The sequence below is a fragment of the Anarhichas minor genome, unplaced genomic scaffold, assembly GCF_050575085.1.
Source record: "Anarhichas minor isolate MPS153535 unplaced genomic scaffold, ASM5057508v1 ptg000027l, whole genome shotgun sequence".
Classification (NCBI taxonomy): Eukaryota; Metazoa; Chordata; class Actinopteri; order Perciformes; family Anarhichadidae; genus Anarhichas; species Anarhichas minor.
The window spans coordinates 7,402,501-7,420,964 of record NW_027466473.1 but is presented as its reverse complement, the minus strand read 5'-3'; the positions used below and the strand labels follow the sequence as shown (position 1 = coordinate 7,420,964).

General features: G+C 42.2%; 2 protein-coding genes across 4 annotated transcripts in view; one reads left to right on the top strand and one right to left on the bottom strand.

Moving 5' to 3' along the window:
* Positions 1 to 1,927: 1,927 nt before the first annotated feature.
* timm22 (translocase of inner mitochondrial membrane 22 homolog (yeast)) lies at positions 1,928 to 5,158 on the bottom strand. Its single transcript, XM_076101767.1, has 4 exons — positions 4,900 to 5,158; positions 4,277 to 4,473; positions 3,245 to 3,317; positions 1,928 to 3,151 (listed from the first exon to the last, which is right to left on the bottom strand). Exons 1-4 carry the CDS (start codon positions 5,156 to 5,158, stop codon positions 3,075 to 3,077), a joined length of 606 nt encoding a protein of 201 aa, XP_075957882.1. The 3' UTR covers positions 1,928 to 3,074.
* A 485-nt stretch (positions 5,159 to 5,643) lies between these two features.
* specc1 (sperm antigen with calponin homology and coiled-coil domains 1) overlaps positions 5,644 to 18,464 on the top strand; it is a 67,737-nt gene continuing 54,916 nt past the window's right edge. For all 3 annotated transcript variants that reach the window (XR_012956267.1, XM_076101532.1, XM_076101534.1), the window contains exon 1: positions 5,644 to 5,720. The gene's annotated coding sequence lies outside the window, so the exon portion shown is untranslated. The remainder of the gene's footprint in view (positions 5,721 to 18,464) is intronic.

Genomic DNA, 18,464 nt, shown 5'->3' with positions numbered 1-18,464 from the left:
TAATAAGATGGACACGGGTGCTGTTTCTCTAAAGGACTTTTTTATGAGCCCTTTGACCCTCCCACAATAAATAATATGAGTCACTGCACACAGATGCCCTGGTACCCACTGAGCCTTTAGGTCACGTGCCCTCTAGGACCAATCTAATCAACCATCAGAAATCAGAGCTGCTACGTGAAGAGCAACTCAAAGTAAAAAGCCAGAATGACACTATATTGCTCTTATTCTTCGAATTAAAAGTAAGGGATATGTATAAGTGCTTGATGTGTTAAAACTTTGTCTCTGCTCACAAATATATATATATATATATATATATATATATATATATATATGTATAAAAACTACTGAAATATATTAACAAATATGAGATTTTTAAATAAAAACAAATTCTCTGTTGCTATCGGGTGTTCGACAACGAACGCGCTACGTCAGTAAATGTCATGGAAACGACGCCACTGACTCTATAAACATTCAGCGGACCTCAGATTCTCACTTTGCATCTGAACTTGGAGACGAGTTGACCTCTTGCAAGAGCTTTCTGTGGAAGACAACTCTTGGAGTTATGATCTACTGGAAAAGGGATTTTGTTGGAAAACGAAACTACTGATTCATCGACTACTTGTGGAGAACAGAACCTGAAGACGACCCTCAGTGGACCACAGGTTAACGAGAAACACCTGCTGTAGGGCGTCGCCCACCCGGTAAGATAATCACCGAGCAGGTAAGATCACTTTTACATTTATTTTATTGTTTTATTTACGGTAAGTGTGTTGATTCATAGTCTTAAAAGCTAGAAATCAGTGTCGTGGCCTGAAGCAGCAGCAGGAGGCCCCCCAGCCTTCAGGAGGAGGGGTTGGCTCGCAATAAATACAAAGAGGTAAATAAATAACAAGATTTCTGTGTCTCTGATTTACTCTAATTGCCGTTTTAAGTTGTGTGAGCATGCCACAGCTGGATGGGTACAGACCAAACTACAAGGACGAGCGGAGACTCGGCGGGGCGGAGCGGTTAATGGACCGCATTCAGGTGAGGTGGAAGTGTGAAAAGTAGTTTTGTTTTTTACATTTGAATGGTTGTTTTGTTTCTCACTTAGATGCTGTAAAAGAAGAAGCCGAGCCGTGGAATCACAAGTTGAAGCTTCAATAACAACGTGGCTCCACAACGCCAGAGAAAGAGATGGTGGAAGGAGCAGAAGAAGAAGAAGCAACATCACATGTGCATTCACTGCAAATATCAAAATCTGTAAAAATGATTATTATAATGTATTAAAATGTCAACAACCACGTTGAAACTAGCCAACAGGCACATGACCAACACATAGAGGTGGTTGATGAACACTGCTAACTGACATGTAAACTATTTTAAAACACATGTATAGTAAAGTGTATAATGCTCATCTATTTTAATGTTGAAATGTTTACATTATTGTATCTTTATGATGTGAAATGCTGAATGTACTTGTTCATTTTCTAACATATTGTTACATGTTGTGTTGAACTGTATTACATTGTGAATGAAATTCCTTTTAACTGTAAGTTGCTATTGTTTGTTTCATTATTATCCACCTGTAGTTTCAGTCATTTCTTTCACAGCAGTTAGAATTAGAACAAAGGTTTAAAAATAACTTCATTACAACCTGCTAACATAAATAACTACACTATTACATTTCAGAGCTATTCACTGCTCACTGATAACTATGTTTTAAAACAACTGACTCCAGATGTGATACATTATAAAAGGGAAGCAAGTGTTTACTGGCGGTGCATTGCAAATATTATTGAATCTTGATAACTTTAAATGAACCAAACAAAATCCTGAAGATAACACAAACTGACCCCTTCACCCCTTAATATACTTAATTTATTAGAAGATTATAATAACTTAACATATCTATACATATTCACCCCAATAACAATTGACCAATGTGTTCAGGCTAAAACAATTACAACCCTAAATTACTTTAATAATCTCTGAATATCACTTTAACATTTTGAAGATGCACTTTGACAGCAACTCATATTTGTGGGATGATCATTTTCAAAATGTTTAAAATACAGGAATCAAACATGTATTATAATATTTCCATGGATTCAGTGATTCAACTCTGATCTGACCTGGAAAGCATCTTTGGGATGCTGTAAAATACATGTGATGTGCTTTATATTCATGTTTGTGGTGATGTAAAGTAATATCTGGGGAAGAATGTGACCCACACAGGATGTAGTCACATTGTTTGACATAAAATGAACTTTATGTTATTAATGATAAGAGGATCAGTGTTGGATCCTGTCCAGGCCAGAAGGGGGCGGTAGCGGAGCAGCTGATGTCACCCACTCTAACCTCCATCTGTTCTGCTTTAGGCAAACATGTCACACTTAAGTCCTTATAAGCCTCACAAATGTGCCTCCTGGTACAAAAGTGATACTTTAAAACATAGATATTTTGTCCTTTTGCACATTTAGAAAATACAACTTAGTAGTTTTTAATTGTCTGGCTCCAAACACTAAGCCCTAAAGCTCTCTCATTCACTGTAATGTTATTTAGTTATTTCACATCTGAAAGTCTGTGACACATTCCCCTGCACCTCAGACTATACTATTCAGGTTCTTTGCACTTTATTTGGATCAGATAAGACTCATATTTAAAGGCAGTTTAAGATTGTATTGTCATGAACACTTGTTTACTAAAAGAAGAAACGTTCTAAACAAGTTAACAAAAAAAACAACTTTAATAAAAATAATTTGATGTAGATTAGTTCAGTAGACACATCATACTAATGTTCTACAATAAGAACAGCAATAAGAACATTTTCATGACATTTCATTATTTCTTCAACACAGAAGCAGATCCACTCTGCTCAGTTTCTGGAGATTCTCCACGTGAAGCTGTCCACATGGTAGAAGTAATGAGTATTTTTCTGCCCACTGTACACAAATAGGAACTTCCACCAAAAACATCAGCTCTGCTTTTGCGTCAATCCTCCACGTGCAGGTAACTATTGACGAGTCCTATTCGTCACAGGGCTCGTCCACGCGCACATCCATAAAGTCCGAATAGAGTCACTCTTTTGTGGTTCACCGTAAATAATATTCAATGGCAGCGGAGAACGCAGCAAAGCCTCCGCATCCCAGAACCCCGGCCTTCAGACCAGCTACAAAACAGAGAAACAACACACGTGAGGATAAAAGAAATCGCCGAACCTTCAATTTAAAAACATCACAGCAAAATATACCAGGTTACATACCACGAAATCCAATGGCTCCTCCTGTCACACAGCCGCTGTACACCGCGTTCTTCCAGTCAGATTTCCCTCGGTGCTGCGAGTGAAAAACAGACACAAGAAAGGAATTAATAAATTGAAAAAAAAAGAGTTAACACTGATATTAGAATGATCAGTTAGCATCCATCATACAACATTTTGTACATCACTTGGAGAATAAAAAACAGCTGTGCACCAGAGGGCGCTGTCGGACCGTTTTGATGAGGAAGCAGAACACAAATCATCTCAAACATTCTATATGGGATATTGAATGGCAAAACAATAACAACATATTCGTTCTGTCCAAGCGCCATCAGAGATGGTTTGAAACCAGGCTATGAGGCCAAATAATAAATCAAGCCAATAAAACACTGCTCTCAAGTCAATCTATGAACAATTCCTGAAAGATGAATGAGTCAGTAAAGGTGGATCATATCAGCTTTTCAACTCATTTATCAGCCTTGGTTCAACGTAAAATTACAGTTCTTCTCTGCTGATGTTCGCCATCTGTCTTTATGATTTTCCATAATATTCCCATTGAAGTATGAAATTATTGTGCTGTGTTTTTTTTTTTTACTGATGCACCAAATATTTGACCACAAATGATGTATTTGGTCTTTTGGGTGGTGTGTTAGCAAAATCATGCAACTTAAAAAAAAAAACTCCCATAATGCCTAAGTGACCCAGCCTTGTAGAAGGGTTTGGAAATAAATAAGACACTTGAGTAATAAAGATGGAGTTTAAAACCTTGTACATCAACCCTTCACATTATTTTGTCTATTCCCTGTTTTGCTACAGAGAAGAACTGATTTATTAGTTTGTTTTGAGCTCCTGCCTGTAATTCTGTTCAATGTAGTTGTCTTGTAGAGCATCTTATATAGACTTCAATGTGATTTAAATTGATTTAATTCTTATATCATGCAGTCCAGTGGTGTGTAGCATCATATTCACACAATGTGTGGTGCTGTGTTGTGTTTACCAGATAAGGAGACAATGAAGAGAAGGGGCGTGACCTACTGATTCTATGATGCACTCTGTGCAGGAGAACATGGCGCCCACGATGGCAAAGTTCTTGGCGTATGACATCCCCCTCTGGCCCATGTCTTTGAGGACTTCTCGTGCCGACGGGGTTTTCATTGGGTCTTTGGGGTCGAGGCCAACATTGGTATCGATGCCTGCCGTAAAAACACCAAAAGCTCCTCCGAGGACAAACCCTGTGGAGAACAAAAACACACAAGAAATCACAACAACATTTACAGACTGAAAGCAATACAAGATACTCCTCTGATCTGAGAAATATTACTGCCTTAAGGTTATTGATCGTGTATGTGTGATGCACAGGAAACATCAGTCAATCGTTTGATCTGTGAAATACTGAATCATCATCACAGATTCCCAACACCCAAGGTGTCATCTTTAAATTGATTCAAGAGAATGTTGTTTTCTGTCAATCAGTTAATCACTTCAGCCCTACATTACAGAAACCACATCCCAAAATCCCAAACCCAGTGTCCCCTTCTAATCCACTTCCACATATGCAGTAGAGCTCGGAGCTCTGACTCCGGTTTAGTCACCTGAAGCTGGACGGGAAGAGCCACACACAGATACTGACCAGCTGTGCTGTTAGTGTCGTTGCTTACCTCCCACACAGGCCAGAACCGCCTTGAAGGCACAGCTCTCCATTCCCCTCTCGATCATCTTCTGCTCGTCGCTTTTATGAGGCGCCCCCAGTCCCCCCATAACGCCGGGGCTCAGGTCCTTCGCGGCCCTCTTGTCCCCGATGAGATGGTCCAGGATCATACTGTACTGAATCGGCGGGCTGTCCATACTCGAACCGGCCGAAGCTGGACCTTGTAAGTCGGCGGCAGCAGCGTTAGCAGCACCCGTGGAGGCAGCCATGTTTCTCAATGACAGACAGCGCTGTAGGTAAATACAGTCAAAGACGAGTGGCTGCAGATTCGTCACATTTGTCATGTCCGTGGCTGATGTCAGAAAACGGAAATAATATGAACACAATTCAAGCATATATATTTTTATACGTACTGGAATTAGCAAGGGTGAGGAAATATTTATATTTAAAAGCTAAAAATCCTATTTTGTGTGATTTATCTAAATTCGCGTCAGCACATTCGACACAACACTGCCCTGCATTATGAATAATATTACTGTTAAACTGTTTTTAATACATCTTATCCCTACAATAAATCATATTTGTTCACCTTGAATGCATTCATTGTTGTTGCAACTTAACAGAGAGGTGTTGACTCCCCAAAGTGAGTGGAATGAACTATCCAATAAAAAAGACTACATGTCCCAGAAATCTACGCGAGCACTGCACCAAACTCTTCACGCGCTCCACCTACTGGCTCCAGGACAGGCTGGTGGTGACACTTTAATGACTCGCGTGCGCTAGGCGGCGGCAGCATCCTGAGCAAACAACAGCAGCAGCAATACTGAACAGGTGAGACTAAGCTAATGGCTAATACGCATTTACTTCTGAGTGTCAACAGCGTCTCCTCTTCTTTTCGCCAAAGTGTTGAGTTAAAACGTGTAAACTTTATCGCTAACGCGGTTGTCGGTGGACATTGACGAAGCTGTCACAGAGAGTCGCTCGGTATCAGTCGAGAGTCAAAGTGACTTGACGGCAGCTCGTCTGTTACAGCGTCCCTGTTCCTTTAATGTAATGACTGGAGCAGACGTGTCGTCCCTGACACGGCAACGACTGTCATACAATAGCCGAAGGAGCCGAAGGACAGGTTGTTTTCTGGCTAATTGATGTTGGTCAAATAAATCGAAAAACAATCGGCGTGCAGGACGTAAATAACGTGCCCCGGGTCTTACATCCAAGATACTCATCCTGGATGTTTGTTTACTAACGCTGCACCGTCGTGAGTCGTGAGTTCAACAGGGGACGTGATCGATAACGTTACTCCACATCTGCTTTACAAGCATCCCGTTGATTGGCTCAATTCTTCTTCCACCACGGTTATAAGTTAGTAAAAGTCACAATACAGTGATTATTATATTTTCTTTAAATCTTATTTAAAAGAATAAGAAGACATGAAAGTCTAAATGCTGCTTCAAAAGCCCTCCACACAGCCAGGAATAGCCTGTTTATATATATATATATATATATATATATATATATATATGCAGGAGAGATGCTGTGACTTTTATTTATTTATTGTTATTTGTTTTAGTTTAAACTCAGTCAAATGTAAATTACCCTTTAAATATTGGAGTTGGTTTATAGACTACTCACCATGTGTACGTTTAAAAAAATGTAAAGTCCCCTCCGGTTGCTAAAACCACCAACTTCTCCTGAAATACAGAGGACGTGACCTCAGTGCCCTGAACTGAAGATGTTTAAAAATACAAACTGTCATCGTTCAATTTCAAGGATTTGAATCAATGAAAGTTGTTTTTTTCTCAGATCTATATGAACGGTAGAAACAAGGCACTGTTTAGCACCTGCTTTTTCACAAGGTTATCATACTTTGCTTCCTAAAATAAACCTGGGAATGTATAAATTAATTTACCAAATTGGCTGTACTGCTTAGGTTTCCCTGTGTTTTAATGTACATTTTACATTTGCTGCCAATGGCAAGTTTCCTTTGGAACCACTTGAGCGCTGCCATTTGTTCCTCGTTAGATCAGTGCCATGTGAAGCAGTCAAACAAGGCCCTGTTGTGTTAGGTGTTGTTATTTTTGAAAGGTTGTTGTTAATGTCTTTATTAGGCCCTTAATTGCTTAATTACAGCAAACTATCCTGACTAAGCTGCTGTGAGTCATTTTACTCCTGCCACGTAACATTCTACCTGTAACCCAGAAACATCACATCACCGTCTAAATGAGTGATGCTTGAATAATAAACCTTTTCTATGTTGGTCATGGCTTGCTGTGCGGCAAAATTGGACATCTCAATAATGAAAAAAAAAAGGGGGAGAGTAAAGTTGTTAGTTATCCTAATTGCAGAGCTTACGTTGCAGTCTTGTGTTTATAGGAGAGGCCAGCCTTGCAATGGAACGCGCATGTGTTCTTTGGGAGAAACCAAATGGGCAACAAATGACAGCTTTCACTTTCCTCTGTTCCTTTTGATTATGCCAGGAGAAAGGAGAGTTCAAACGAGCGGTGCACCAGTCATTTAAGAGGAGGTCAATGTGGATGTTTGTTGGTAATTATACCCTTTGTGTTTGTTCCCATGGTTAACCATCCAAGAAGGGGAAATAGTTGGAAGTCTGTCTTTGGCGTCTGGGTTGTGTTCAGGACAGGCGGCGCTAGACACAAAAAAAAGCCCCAAGGGAGGCTTGTGTCAACGTAATGACGGACATTCAGACTGTAGCGCTGAGTAAAGGGATGGACACAGTTTAACCATTGACATTTACTGATGGATGTCATGTGATGGGGCTCCTTTCTTTTCTGTGTCTGTGATGTCTAGTGAAAGAGAAACATCGCATGAACACATCTGTCAACAGTGAATAGGATTGATACATTTTAATTTGTTATTGATTTCATGACGTTCTGATTGTCATTGCTGGAGGTAGAAGGATCTGTTATGCCTGGACGCATACTTAGCATGCCCTCTTAGAGCCTGAAACACTGAATCTCCCTCGTTTTTCTTCTAGAACTGCTCTCATCCTCTGTTCAACGCATTATCCAGGCAGTTCCTGTCGTTGGATTGCTATTTATAGCACCGGGGTTAGGTGGGGAGCACCCATGTCTGTTGGTACAGCGGTGGTGTGGCTTGTTTTGTGAGACAGAAAATGATACCCGGTTGATCTCCTCACGCATTCTCCTCGATGGGAAGATGTCAATGTGTGACGCTCTGAAGGAAGTTCATGTTCTCCTCTCAGTGCTGTCCCACACACACAGGAACATCAACTGAGCGCCACCAGTGCTGGTGTCCTGGTTTAACTACGCACTGAGGGACTGTGAGTAGAAAATTAGCAGCTGCACTGGAGTCTGTCACCGGCATGCCGTAACTGACATGTGGAATGAGTAAGGGAGGGGGGGGGGGGGTTGGGTGACAACATTTCTTTTGACCTTGTACTGCTGTGGTAAGAAGGTTGAAAGGCAGATACTGCAGGGATGTAGTCGTGTACACCGTACGTCAGACGCTCAGATGTTGAATTCTCTTCCCAGTTGCTCTTTAGAGAATGCGATCGCACCATAATAACGACCTGCAGGTGCACTATAACCCTAAGACATCAATCTGTGTTCACACTCTAAATAATGGGGTCAATTAAATTATCAGGTATCCAGTAATCCCAATATGTTCATGGCAAGTCTAAATGCTGTCAAGAGATGCAATCAGTTGTCTGTCCTAATATGTGGACAATACATCTCTCTACTTTATTTAGTCAAAGCAGTGCTGGTCAGGCATTTAAGATTCAATCAAGACTTAGATTTATTTAATAATGCAATGTGGGGTTCGGGGAGTAAAGTTGTGAGGAGGAATGGTCTCGTGGGCGCAGTTTGACAATGTGAGTAGTCGGGGCCGGAGTTGAGTAAGTAAAGTTACCAGCACCATGTTGAGCTTGCATGAAACTTTGGCCACAAGGAGTAATCGGTGAGATACCCGTCTTTACCAGAACACACACCACCCCACTCCCCATAATGATGAGGATCAAGGAGGCTGCTGAGCCGTACCAGCTTGAACCTGTGGGCTGAGTTCATCAAGTCCACAAGTTGCTGTGTGGTGTTTCCCTGAAATGACCAGTCAATCAACGTGTGTGTGTGTGTGTGTGTGTGTGTGTGTGTGTGTGTGTGTGTGTGTGTGTGTGTGTGTGTGTGTGTGTGTGTGTGTGTGTGTGTGTGTGTGTGTGTGTGTGTGTGTGTGTGTGTGTGTGTGTGTGTGTGTGTGTGGGGGGGGGGGGACGGGACAGTTCTGTGTTGAGGGGCAACCAAAGTCAGATACACAATATTTTGCAGGTCACTTCACAATGGAAAAGGCCTCATTTGTGAAATGTTTTTGTGAGATTACATCTTTGGTAATGACAAGCAGTAGTCTTTGTTTGCAGAAATGTAGTTTGATGAAAAAAAGCATAATAGTGGACTAATCGACTACGAGGACGCAGCCTTAGTTTGAGGTAAAATGACTATCGCTTAATAAACTTATGACCAGATGGTGGATTTCCTGCTGGCTATGTCGGAGCAGAGCCGTTTTGGAAGCAAGTGTACACTGTGTCCTGGTTCATAAAGGGATCAAACTAGCAACAATTTCCCTGGTGTTTATTATCAGGTAAAGCCATTAGCAATATACAGTTGAAGGCAATGTGTTGCTTTAGAAGGCTTGAAATGAGCTATTATATTTAAGATTCAAATATAAATGAGGCCCAAGATAATGTGTATGGATTAGTGAGTGAGTGAATAGATGATATGTAAATGTGCCCTATAGCCTGATTGGTGCTAGATGTGGTACCAGAGAGAGGGGCTGACTGGGTTACTGTTAAGTGACCTGAACATCACAACAGCTCATCACAAGACGCTCCGTGCATACTACAGTAGCTTGAATTGTTTTGTGTTGAGGTTAGTTTGCCAGAGAACTCTTGTTTGTCTCTATGCAATCCTTCATTTAGCCTTTTATAGCTGTGGATGTTGACGCTCTTGTTTGTAACAGGATTAGCCTTCACCCTCTTCAGCATGAGGATCTTAGGGAAATACTAATACGGGTCAGAAGCACATTTCTCTTTCCCACTCTCTTCCACACACACATTCAGGGGAAAGAACTCAGTAATGAGAAGCAAGAGTTGTAATCTGTCCTGAAGAGGCGAGGTCTGGTCTGCATACAGCTGGAGTGGCACGTCCTTTACTGCAGAGGAGGAGGCTTTAATTGAGGAGATAAGAGGAGATGGACTGATTGGAGCAGGAATGAGCACTGATCTGGCATTTAGTCAGCTTGATGAATAGAAGCACCCCTATTTCTGACAGAATGTGAGGCTGCTCAGTATGCTGTCAGCAGGTTACAGATAGTTTGCGTAATATTTTTAACTCTGTGCTTTTGCCTCTTGCAAACACACAGATGGCTCCCAGCCTCCACAGTATTTGCCAGACTTTCTTCTCTCAGTTTCTTCTCAAGCTTCACCTTCCAAATGGCTCGGGGAGAGAAACACTTCAGCACTGGCACAGCAACGTTTTCTGTCTGAGAGGTATGCTATATATTAGCTGCATATATACGCTGTGAAGGAAGGTATCGGCCAAGCATCTTCTTCCTCTGGCGCTCTCTCTTTAGTTTAAGAACGTCCAGGAAACAGACCGCATGCTTGACAAGCATCACAGTCTAACTCACTGGCTCCAAGGAATGCTGGCGTTTCTGTAAATGGGTCATCTGGGCCACGTCTGAGGTAAAGCCAATATATGGCCTTTTGACATGAATGTCAGGCCATTCTCCACTATTCTCAGTGTCTTGCAGAGGTGATAAGACGGATGATTTGATATATTATTGAGTTATCTCATCCAGGTAAACAGGATACGCAAGTTTACAAGTGTGACGTTCACACATGCGTGGGGCGTGTCGGTGTCTTTAAAATGTTTGCTTGGTAGCTGAAATAGTTCTGACCCATTGTTCTCTTTGAAGTCTGTCTCGCACAGGTTACATTGAACACACCCACAATGCACAATCAAATAGCTCTGGTGCCACAAAGTCTGTGTGCTGTTGCAAAAGACAGAGCGGGGATTGGGCCTTTTTTAGGTTGGACAGTAATTGTACTCAATACTATGAGGTTCCATTGTGGAAAACCACTGAGCTCTGTTCAGCGGTTGTCTTTTTTTATTCCCTCGCGGCTCTCATGGATGCTATGCTATAGTGTTTCTATGGAACCCGCCCACTCGCTGTACATGTAGCCAGCCAGGCAGACAGGAAAGCAGCGGACGTCTGTGCAGCGTGGCTCTGACTGACTGTTTATCAGACGAGAACTTTGACACGATCGGAGCAGGAAGTTTGGCCCTCGAGGGAGCCCGGCTCTGAGAAAGATAGAACAGAAGATGAAATGTGCAAGATAACTGTCTCTTTATCGACTCCGACTGCTTTATCTGGTCTGTCTGGTGAAACCACGCAGGGCCTGTAGTAGTTACAAATATTTGCTAATAGGCTTAATTATTATGCCCGCGAGTCATGTCTTATTATGAAATAGAAAATTATATTATGTCATGTTTTAGAAAGCAGTATTTGTATAGAAGCTAGTATTGAGGACTTTTTAAAAGTTCAATTTGAGCACAGGATGTGAAGAAAGCTGCATAGCTTTACTTATGCAGGTTAAAAATGTGAATATTTCATCAAATGGAGAAATGAACTTCCCAGTATCTCATGGTAAGAACCCCTGCTGTATAGGCCCAGAAGCCAGCCAAATAACCTATTGATTTATACCCAGATCAAAGGAAATCATCAACTCAGCACTTTCCTCACAAGCTCTGCCTTCATCTCATCTCTTCCTGAACTAAATGATGCTGATTTAAGCAGCAGTTCTCCTCTTTAGGCTATTTCAAATTCAAATGGCGAGGAGTAGTTTCTCTGTGTTTTGGTAGAGACATTATAGTATGATACTAGAAGGCTGGATGGGGTTCTTGTTTGACTCTTTCTAGCAATTATTCACATCAAAGTCTCCACACACAGGCAGTTGGCACAGTAATCAGTAGCCACTTGTGAACCACTGCTTCCTAGCTGTAGGTTCAGGGCTCCATTCCCAGGAGTGCAATTTGAACCATTTAAAGCCTGTTATATTTGTACAGCTGTAGGCATTCGAGTGTGTTTTGCTCACATTCAATTCTCACCAATTGCGCCTGCAGGATATGTCCCACATTTGCTGCAATAGTGCGAAACTAGGGTTCCACTTCCCATATGCTGCGTTTGGGAAGGAGGTTTTGCGTTGGTTTGCGTACTAGTTTCAGATCCCTTCAGACTAAAGGGGAAACCCAGAGGGAGAGCAGAGACCATCTCACAGCATGGGGTACAGACTAATCCCACACTCACTTCCTGTTTCACTTTAGCTGAGCTAATGACTTTGCACACACCGCTTCCTTCAACCCAGGTGCTGTACAGATGCTTCAGAGCTGCCGACGTGGTCAGGCACAATTAATACAATAATGCATGTGTGTAAGCACACAAAGTGAAAGATTGTACAATACACTCTATATTTGTACAGCAAGTTATCTATCTGTTCTGCTTCACTAGCTCTAGTGCTGATGTTAGATGTGCAGCTGCTGTGGTGGTTGCCACTGATGGCAATCAAAGACCAATATTTGGTTGCCAATTTCTCAAAAAGGTTGCCAATGTTAACCAGGCAACCGTTACAAGCCCCGATGATCCACAGTTAGTGAAAGTAGGCTGTGCCTTCAATGATCATGGAAAAAGCAGTATTTCAAGCCACACACTCGCCATCATTCTGCATGATACATTTGTTTTCACATCCTTTGCGACAGTGCTGTGTCTATGTGTAGAGTGTGACTCAGTGCTTTTTCCTGTAGACGGAGGGAGGAAAAAGGCTCTCAGGAGCTTCAACGTGTCTGCTGCCACCTCACCTAGTGAGCATCCAGCCACATCGCTCTATGTTCCATCATTATTTATTAATGTCTGGCCAGTTTCATACTCCGGGGGTTTGCTATTTCCTGTTTCCTTTCTGTCAGTGTTTGGTTTTAATTCATACAAAGGATCCTGGCGGTATGGAAGAGGATGTCAGTTGGCTGTTTTTATGGCAAACAATTGGTCCAGTTACTGGAAATTACAAGTCTCTAGTGGTAAGCTTTTCTTCTAAGTCCATGTCCTATATTGGGACACCTCGGACTGTGTTATTGTTCTTACACTATGGCCAATTACCAATGGAAAAGTGATGTACTGTTGGCTGCACTGGGGACTCCTACAAGTTGGTCGGGATCCCCTGCAACAACCTCATAGTGGTGGAAAAGTCATGTAGCATGCCTGTGAGTGAAATGTCTCAACAGCTATTGCATGGCTTGCTGAAAGTTTCCCATCTTCAGCAGGCTCTCCAGACATCTGCAGCCATCCATAAAGGGTACACTGGAAGAGAAAACAAAGACAATTTCTCTGCTATATCTCTACAGATGACTTTCCTAAGAAAAAAACAAATTAAACAGTAGTTGGACTGTTTATTAGAACTACAGTGGGTACGGAAAGTATTCAGACCCCTTTAAATTTTTCACTCTGTTTCATTGCAGCCATTTGCTAAAATCAAAAAAGTTCATTTTATTTCTCATTAATCAGCACCCCATCCTGACAGAAAAAACAGCAATGTAGAAATATTTGCAAATTTATTAAAAAAGAAAAACTGAAATATCACATGGTCATAAGTATTCAGACCCTTTGCTCAGTACTGAGTAGAAGCACCCTTTTGAGCTAGTACAGCCATGAGTCTTCTTGGGAATGATGCAACAAGTTTTTCACACCTGGATTTGGGGATCCTCTGCCATTCTTCCTTGCACATCCTCTCCAGTTCCGTCAGGTTGGATGGTGAACGTTGGTGGACAGCCATTTTCAGGTCTCTCCAGAGATGCTCAATTGGGTTTAGGTCAGGGCTCTGGCTGGGCCAGTCAAGAATGGTCACAGAGTTGTTCCGAAGCCACTCCTTTGTTATTTTAGCTGTGTGCTTAGGGTCATTGTCTTGTTGGAAGGTGAACCTTCGGCCCAGTCTGAGGTCCAGAGCACTCTGGAAGAGGTTTTCTTCCAGGATATCTCTGTACTTGGCCGCATTCATCTTTCCTTCAATTGCAATCAGTCGTCCTGTCCCTGCAGCTGAAAAACACCCCCATAGCATGATGCTGCCACCACCATGTTTCACTGTTGGGATTGTATTGGGCAGGTGATGAGCAGTGCCTGGTTTTCTCCACACATACCGCTTAGAATTAACGCCAAAAAGTTCAATCTTGGTCTCATCAGACCAGAGAATCTTATTTCTCATAGTCTGGGAGTCCTTCATGTGTTTTTTGGCAAACTCTATGCGGGCTTTCATATGTCTTGCACTGAGGAGAGGCTTCCGTCGGGCCACTCTGCCATAAAGCCCCGACTGGTGGAGGGCTGCAATGATAGTTGACTTTGTGGAACTTTCTCCCATCTCCCTACTGTATCTCCGGAGCTCAGCCACAGTGATCTTTGGGTTCTTCTTTACCTCTCTCACCAAGGCTCTTCTTCCACGATTGCTCAGTTTGGCTGGACGGCCAGGTCTAGGAAGAGTTCTGGTCGTCCCAAACTTCTTCCATTTAAGGATTATGGAGGCCACTGTGCTCTTAGGAACCTTGAGTACTGCAGAAATTCTTTTGTAACCTTGGCCAGATCTGTGCCTTGCCACAATTCTGTCTCTGAGCTCCTTGGGCAGTTCCTTCGACCTCATGATTCTCATTTGCTCTGACATGCACTGTGAGCTGTAAGGTCAGGTGTGTGCCTTTCCTAATCAAGTCCAATCAGTTTAATTAAACACAGCTGGACTCCAATGAAGGAGTAGAACCATCTCAAGGAGGATCAGAAGAAATGGACAGCATGTGAGTTAAATATGAGTGTCACAGCAAAGGGTCTGAATACTTATGACCATATGATATTTCAGTTTTTCTTTTTTAATAAATTTGCAAAAATTTCTACATTTCTGTTTTTTTCTGTCAAGATGGGGTGCTGAGTGTACATTAATGAGAAATAAAATGAACTTTTTTGATTTTAGCAAATGGCTGCAATGAAACAAAGAGTGAAAAATTTAAAGGGGTCTGAATACTTTCCGTACCCACTGTATGTTTCAAGTGTCTTGATACGTAAACAAGTATTTTCTGTGGTCATGGTGTAATCCACAGCCCACCACTGGCAGTGAACAATCACAGGAACAGTACAATGTTTTGACAGCATTTTGTAGTGTCTGCCATTCGCAACATTGCAGAATCAGTGTAGTCGAAAGCATGCAGCATGCGTCAAATCACACTCGACATCTACATCTGCAGCAGCGGGGTGTGAAACAGCCTGAAGTGAAAAATATTCTGAACTGTTTCTCAACCCTTTGCAGCATCCTTTTAAAAAAAGCTGTTTTAGTGGTGGTGTAGGGGTGTGGTCAGACCAAGTTCCTCAATTTACGACTTGCCACAAACTGAAGGCTGTTTCATCCCGGACCAAAGTTCAGTACGCTCTCTACCCACATGCTTTACGGCCTTGGCATGCCGTACGTTGTGGGATCCAAATTAGACCAGTATGGTGGAGCAGGAAATGCAGACCCCTCCACAAATGATCCACCCTCGCATTAAGAAGCGCTTCTCACACAAAGATTGGCTTTGTCAGTGTTGGTAGCTGCGGTTTGTGCCCAAACAGCCCACAGCCCACGTAGGAAAGAAAGAGCTCATAACAATGTCGTGAAGCAATCTTTATTTTTTAGACATTTTGGTCATAGTTCACAACAAGTACTTGCTTTGCGTGGTGGTTTTTAATTCAAGAACATAAACCACAAACGCACACGGTCCCACGTTAAATCCAATTACAAGCCACTGCCCTGAGAACAAAGTGCAGACACCTGCATTTCTAACAACAGCGGTTTGGGCTGTGTGATCATAATAGAAAGTTGTTACCCTTATTCAGACCGGTATGTTGGAGGTCTGTTCCTCCTCCTCGTCCATTCTCCCTTTCTTGCTGTGTGTTCTTCTCAAGTAAGAAAAAAGTCTGGAAAAAACTGTGAGAGGAGAAAACCATGCCCCATGGCTGAGACTCTGTGTGAGAGTGAAAGAGTTAGCAGCACAGCGGTTGGCCGCCTGCAGTACTTCCTCATCCTGACTGCCGCGTTGAGGCAGACGGCCGTTGCTCCTGACCTTTTTTTGAATTGGCCCTCAGAGTCTCTTCGAAGAGCTCGGCAAAGGACGCATATTCTGGTCTGTTTTGCTTCAGGGCTCCCTGGCAGAGGGCAGGCTCTAGGACAGCGTCGAGCACCGAACACGTGAGTGAACAGCACCGCTGTTTTGTTTTGTTTAGCGTTTTCTCTGACACCAATCTGTCACCACCCTCTTTCTCATTACTCACTTTTTTGAGCTCTTGGACAATATTTGGATATGTTGTTTTATCTTCCCGTCATTGTTTTTCAGCTTTAAAGGGACAATGCAGTTTGTTTGGGCTGGAACATGTGATTGGTCATAGTAATAGAAACGTTTTGAATAGGAAAAAAGTAATTTTGTATGATAAGTTAGGCAGAAAGTGAAGTGAGAACATCTGCTGCAGATATTTCTTCTGCCAGGTTTCTCACATTTCTGTCAACCACTGAAAGTAGAATGTTGGAAAGGAAACGTGAACTGTATGCAGGACGAGTATTTATTCACGTTTTTACAACCGTAGCTAACCAGAGATAGCTATTTTTAGGCTTATGTTATGCTTAGTATGTTATATTGAGGTTTATGTTAGCCTTTGCTGACCATTGAGTCATGCAGGAAGAAACACATGAGAGGATGTGATGACACACGTTCAACCTAGCATCTTATATCCTTTTATGTTTCCAAATGCGGTCAGGAGCATATAAGATGCATATCAGTTGAGTCACTCATGTTCCTGTTGGTCAGCATGAATATGTGATAAAACAGACATTTTAATGCCCATGTTATAATAAAGAAATACCTCAATTCAACCTTGTTCAGTTATGCTTTGTTGTGTGTTACAATGCTTGAATCTTTTCAAAGTTATTCTCTATAGATATAGTAGAATAAATGATATTGATTGAAGCAAAGCAGTTAAGGCGCACCTGAATGCACTTTGCCTAATTAAGGGCCGCCACAGGAAGGCAGCAGGCTTCTCTGCAGGCCTGCAGTTTGTTTCCTCCCATGATAACTATTTATGCAGACGTTTAACAGATTCATTGACAGGAAGTTGGTACTTATACACCGTTCCTAGTGACGGGAGGAAGCGTTTCACTCTCTTCTGCTCCGTTTTCTACAAATACACATAGACTGAATAATTGAAGTGTGGCTCACATGGCCTGTCATGCAGCAGGACAACCTGCATTTAAAGTCAGAGAACGGTCAGGACCGGTTGGCTCGGATTTCCCTCGTCAGCCAAGTTACACATTTGTGCAAGAAGGTATTTCCTCTGTAGCTGTTGCATAGCCTTGGGTTTTTGCAGTACAGAGTAATTATTGGTTTTGTCTCAACAGCAGTTCACTGTATGAGTGTTGATCTTGCTTGTATGATTAAAAAGCACGCTGTCGACTCCCTCAGGTGTGAATCGGATCAGATGATGTGTGAGAGATGGTTTAAACCAGGACCAAACTGATAACAGTCGGTGCTTTCTCCTTATTTTCCTTCCGCCGTCCAACAGCAACTGTCAGAAATAACTTGAGAGGCTCCTACACCACTCCGTCCCATATTTAAGCCTTTACATTCATCATCCTGTTTTTGGAAGCAATATAATTAAGGCAGATGACAACCCATTACTTATGACTGTGTGGTGACTACAAGTTATACTTGCTTTTTTTTTCAAGCAAAGTCCATTTTTAGCTTTTTACAGCCTTGTATAAGCCACGAGGTCGTCATCCTACATGTTTGTTCTGTCAGACCGTGCACGCTGTAGTCATCTTTGTTAGCTGAGCTGCTTTTACAGGAAGATGCCCAACTCTTAACTCTTCAGTTCATCTTTAAAATACAACCCGCTGTCTGTCTCTCAAAGACATTTGGGTTCCTATTCCTAACTAGGCCATTGTAAAGTAAGTGGGACACAGTTGTGGCTCCTGAGGATCTTATCTCTGCAGATAAATATGGTACGGTCATATTTACAGAAATGAGTCCCACAGTGGTCCAAAGAAGGTAAAAACAAAGTATATTCAACTTCAACTGGACAGGATTTTGCTTTACAGATGTTTTGAAATTTTTTGGGGCATATGTTTTCAAATGCCACATTACTGTTTCACAATTGCCTGATTTATTTGTTTGGTTGTTGCTTAGTTCCCTCCCATTTATCAAAATAAACTAGTATAACCTCGAGGGGAACATCCTCAATTTGCCTCACTTCCTCATTAGTCCTACGCTGGCATCGTAGCAATGAGTGGAGCCCGAGCCTTGTAAACTGATCTGGAAGGAGGTGAGCCATCCAGCTGAGATGTTAGACTACCAGGCCAGGCAGGAGCTAGTCACAGGATCTTGCCTCGAGAGGTCTTCGTATCATATGATGGGCCTGCAGGGGGATAAACACAAGCTCTCATATGGTACATGCAGTGTGATCCTCTTTAAATAAGCACCCAGAAACATCCCTGAA

Excerpts from the sequence above, each read along its gene's own strand:
- timm22 (XM_076101767.1), bottom strand. The coding sequence starts at position 5,158 with ATGGCTGCCTCCACGGGTGCTGCTAACGCTGCTGCCGCCGACTTACAA. Across the intron at positions 4,474-4,899 it reads GGTTCTGGCCTGTGTGGGAG|GGTTTGTCCTCGGAGGAGCT; the intron begins GTAAGCAACGAC and ends TGTTCTCCACAG. Across the intron at positions 3,318-4,276 it reads CAGAGTGCATCATAGAATCA|CACCGAGGGAAATCTGACTG; the intron begins GTAGGTCACGCC and ends TTTCACTCGCAG.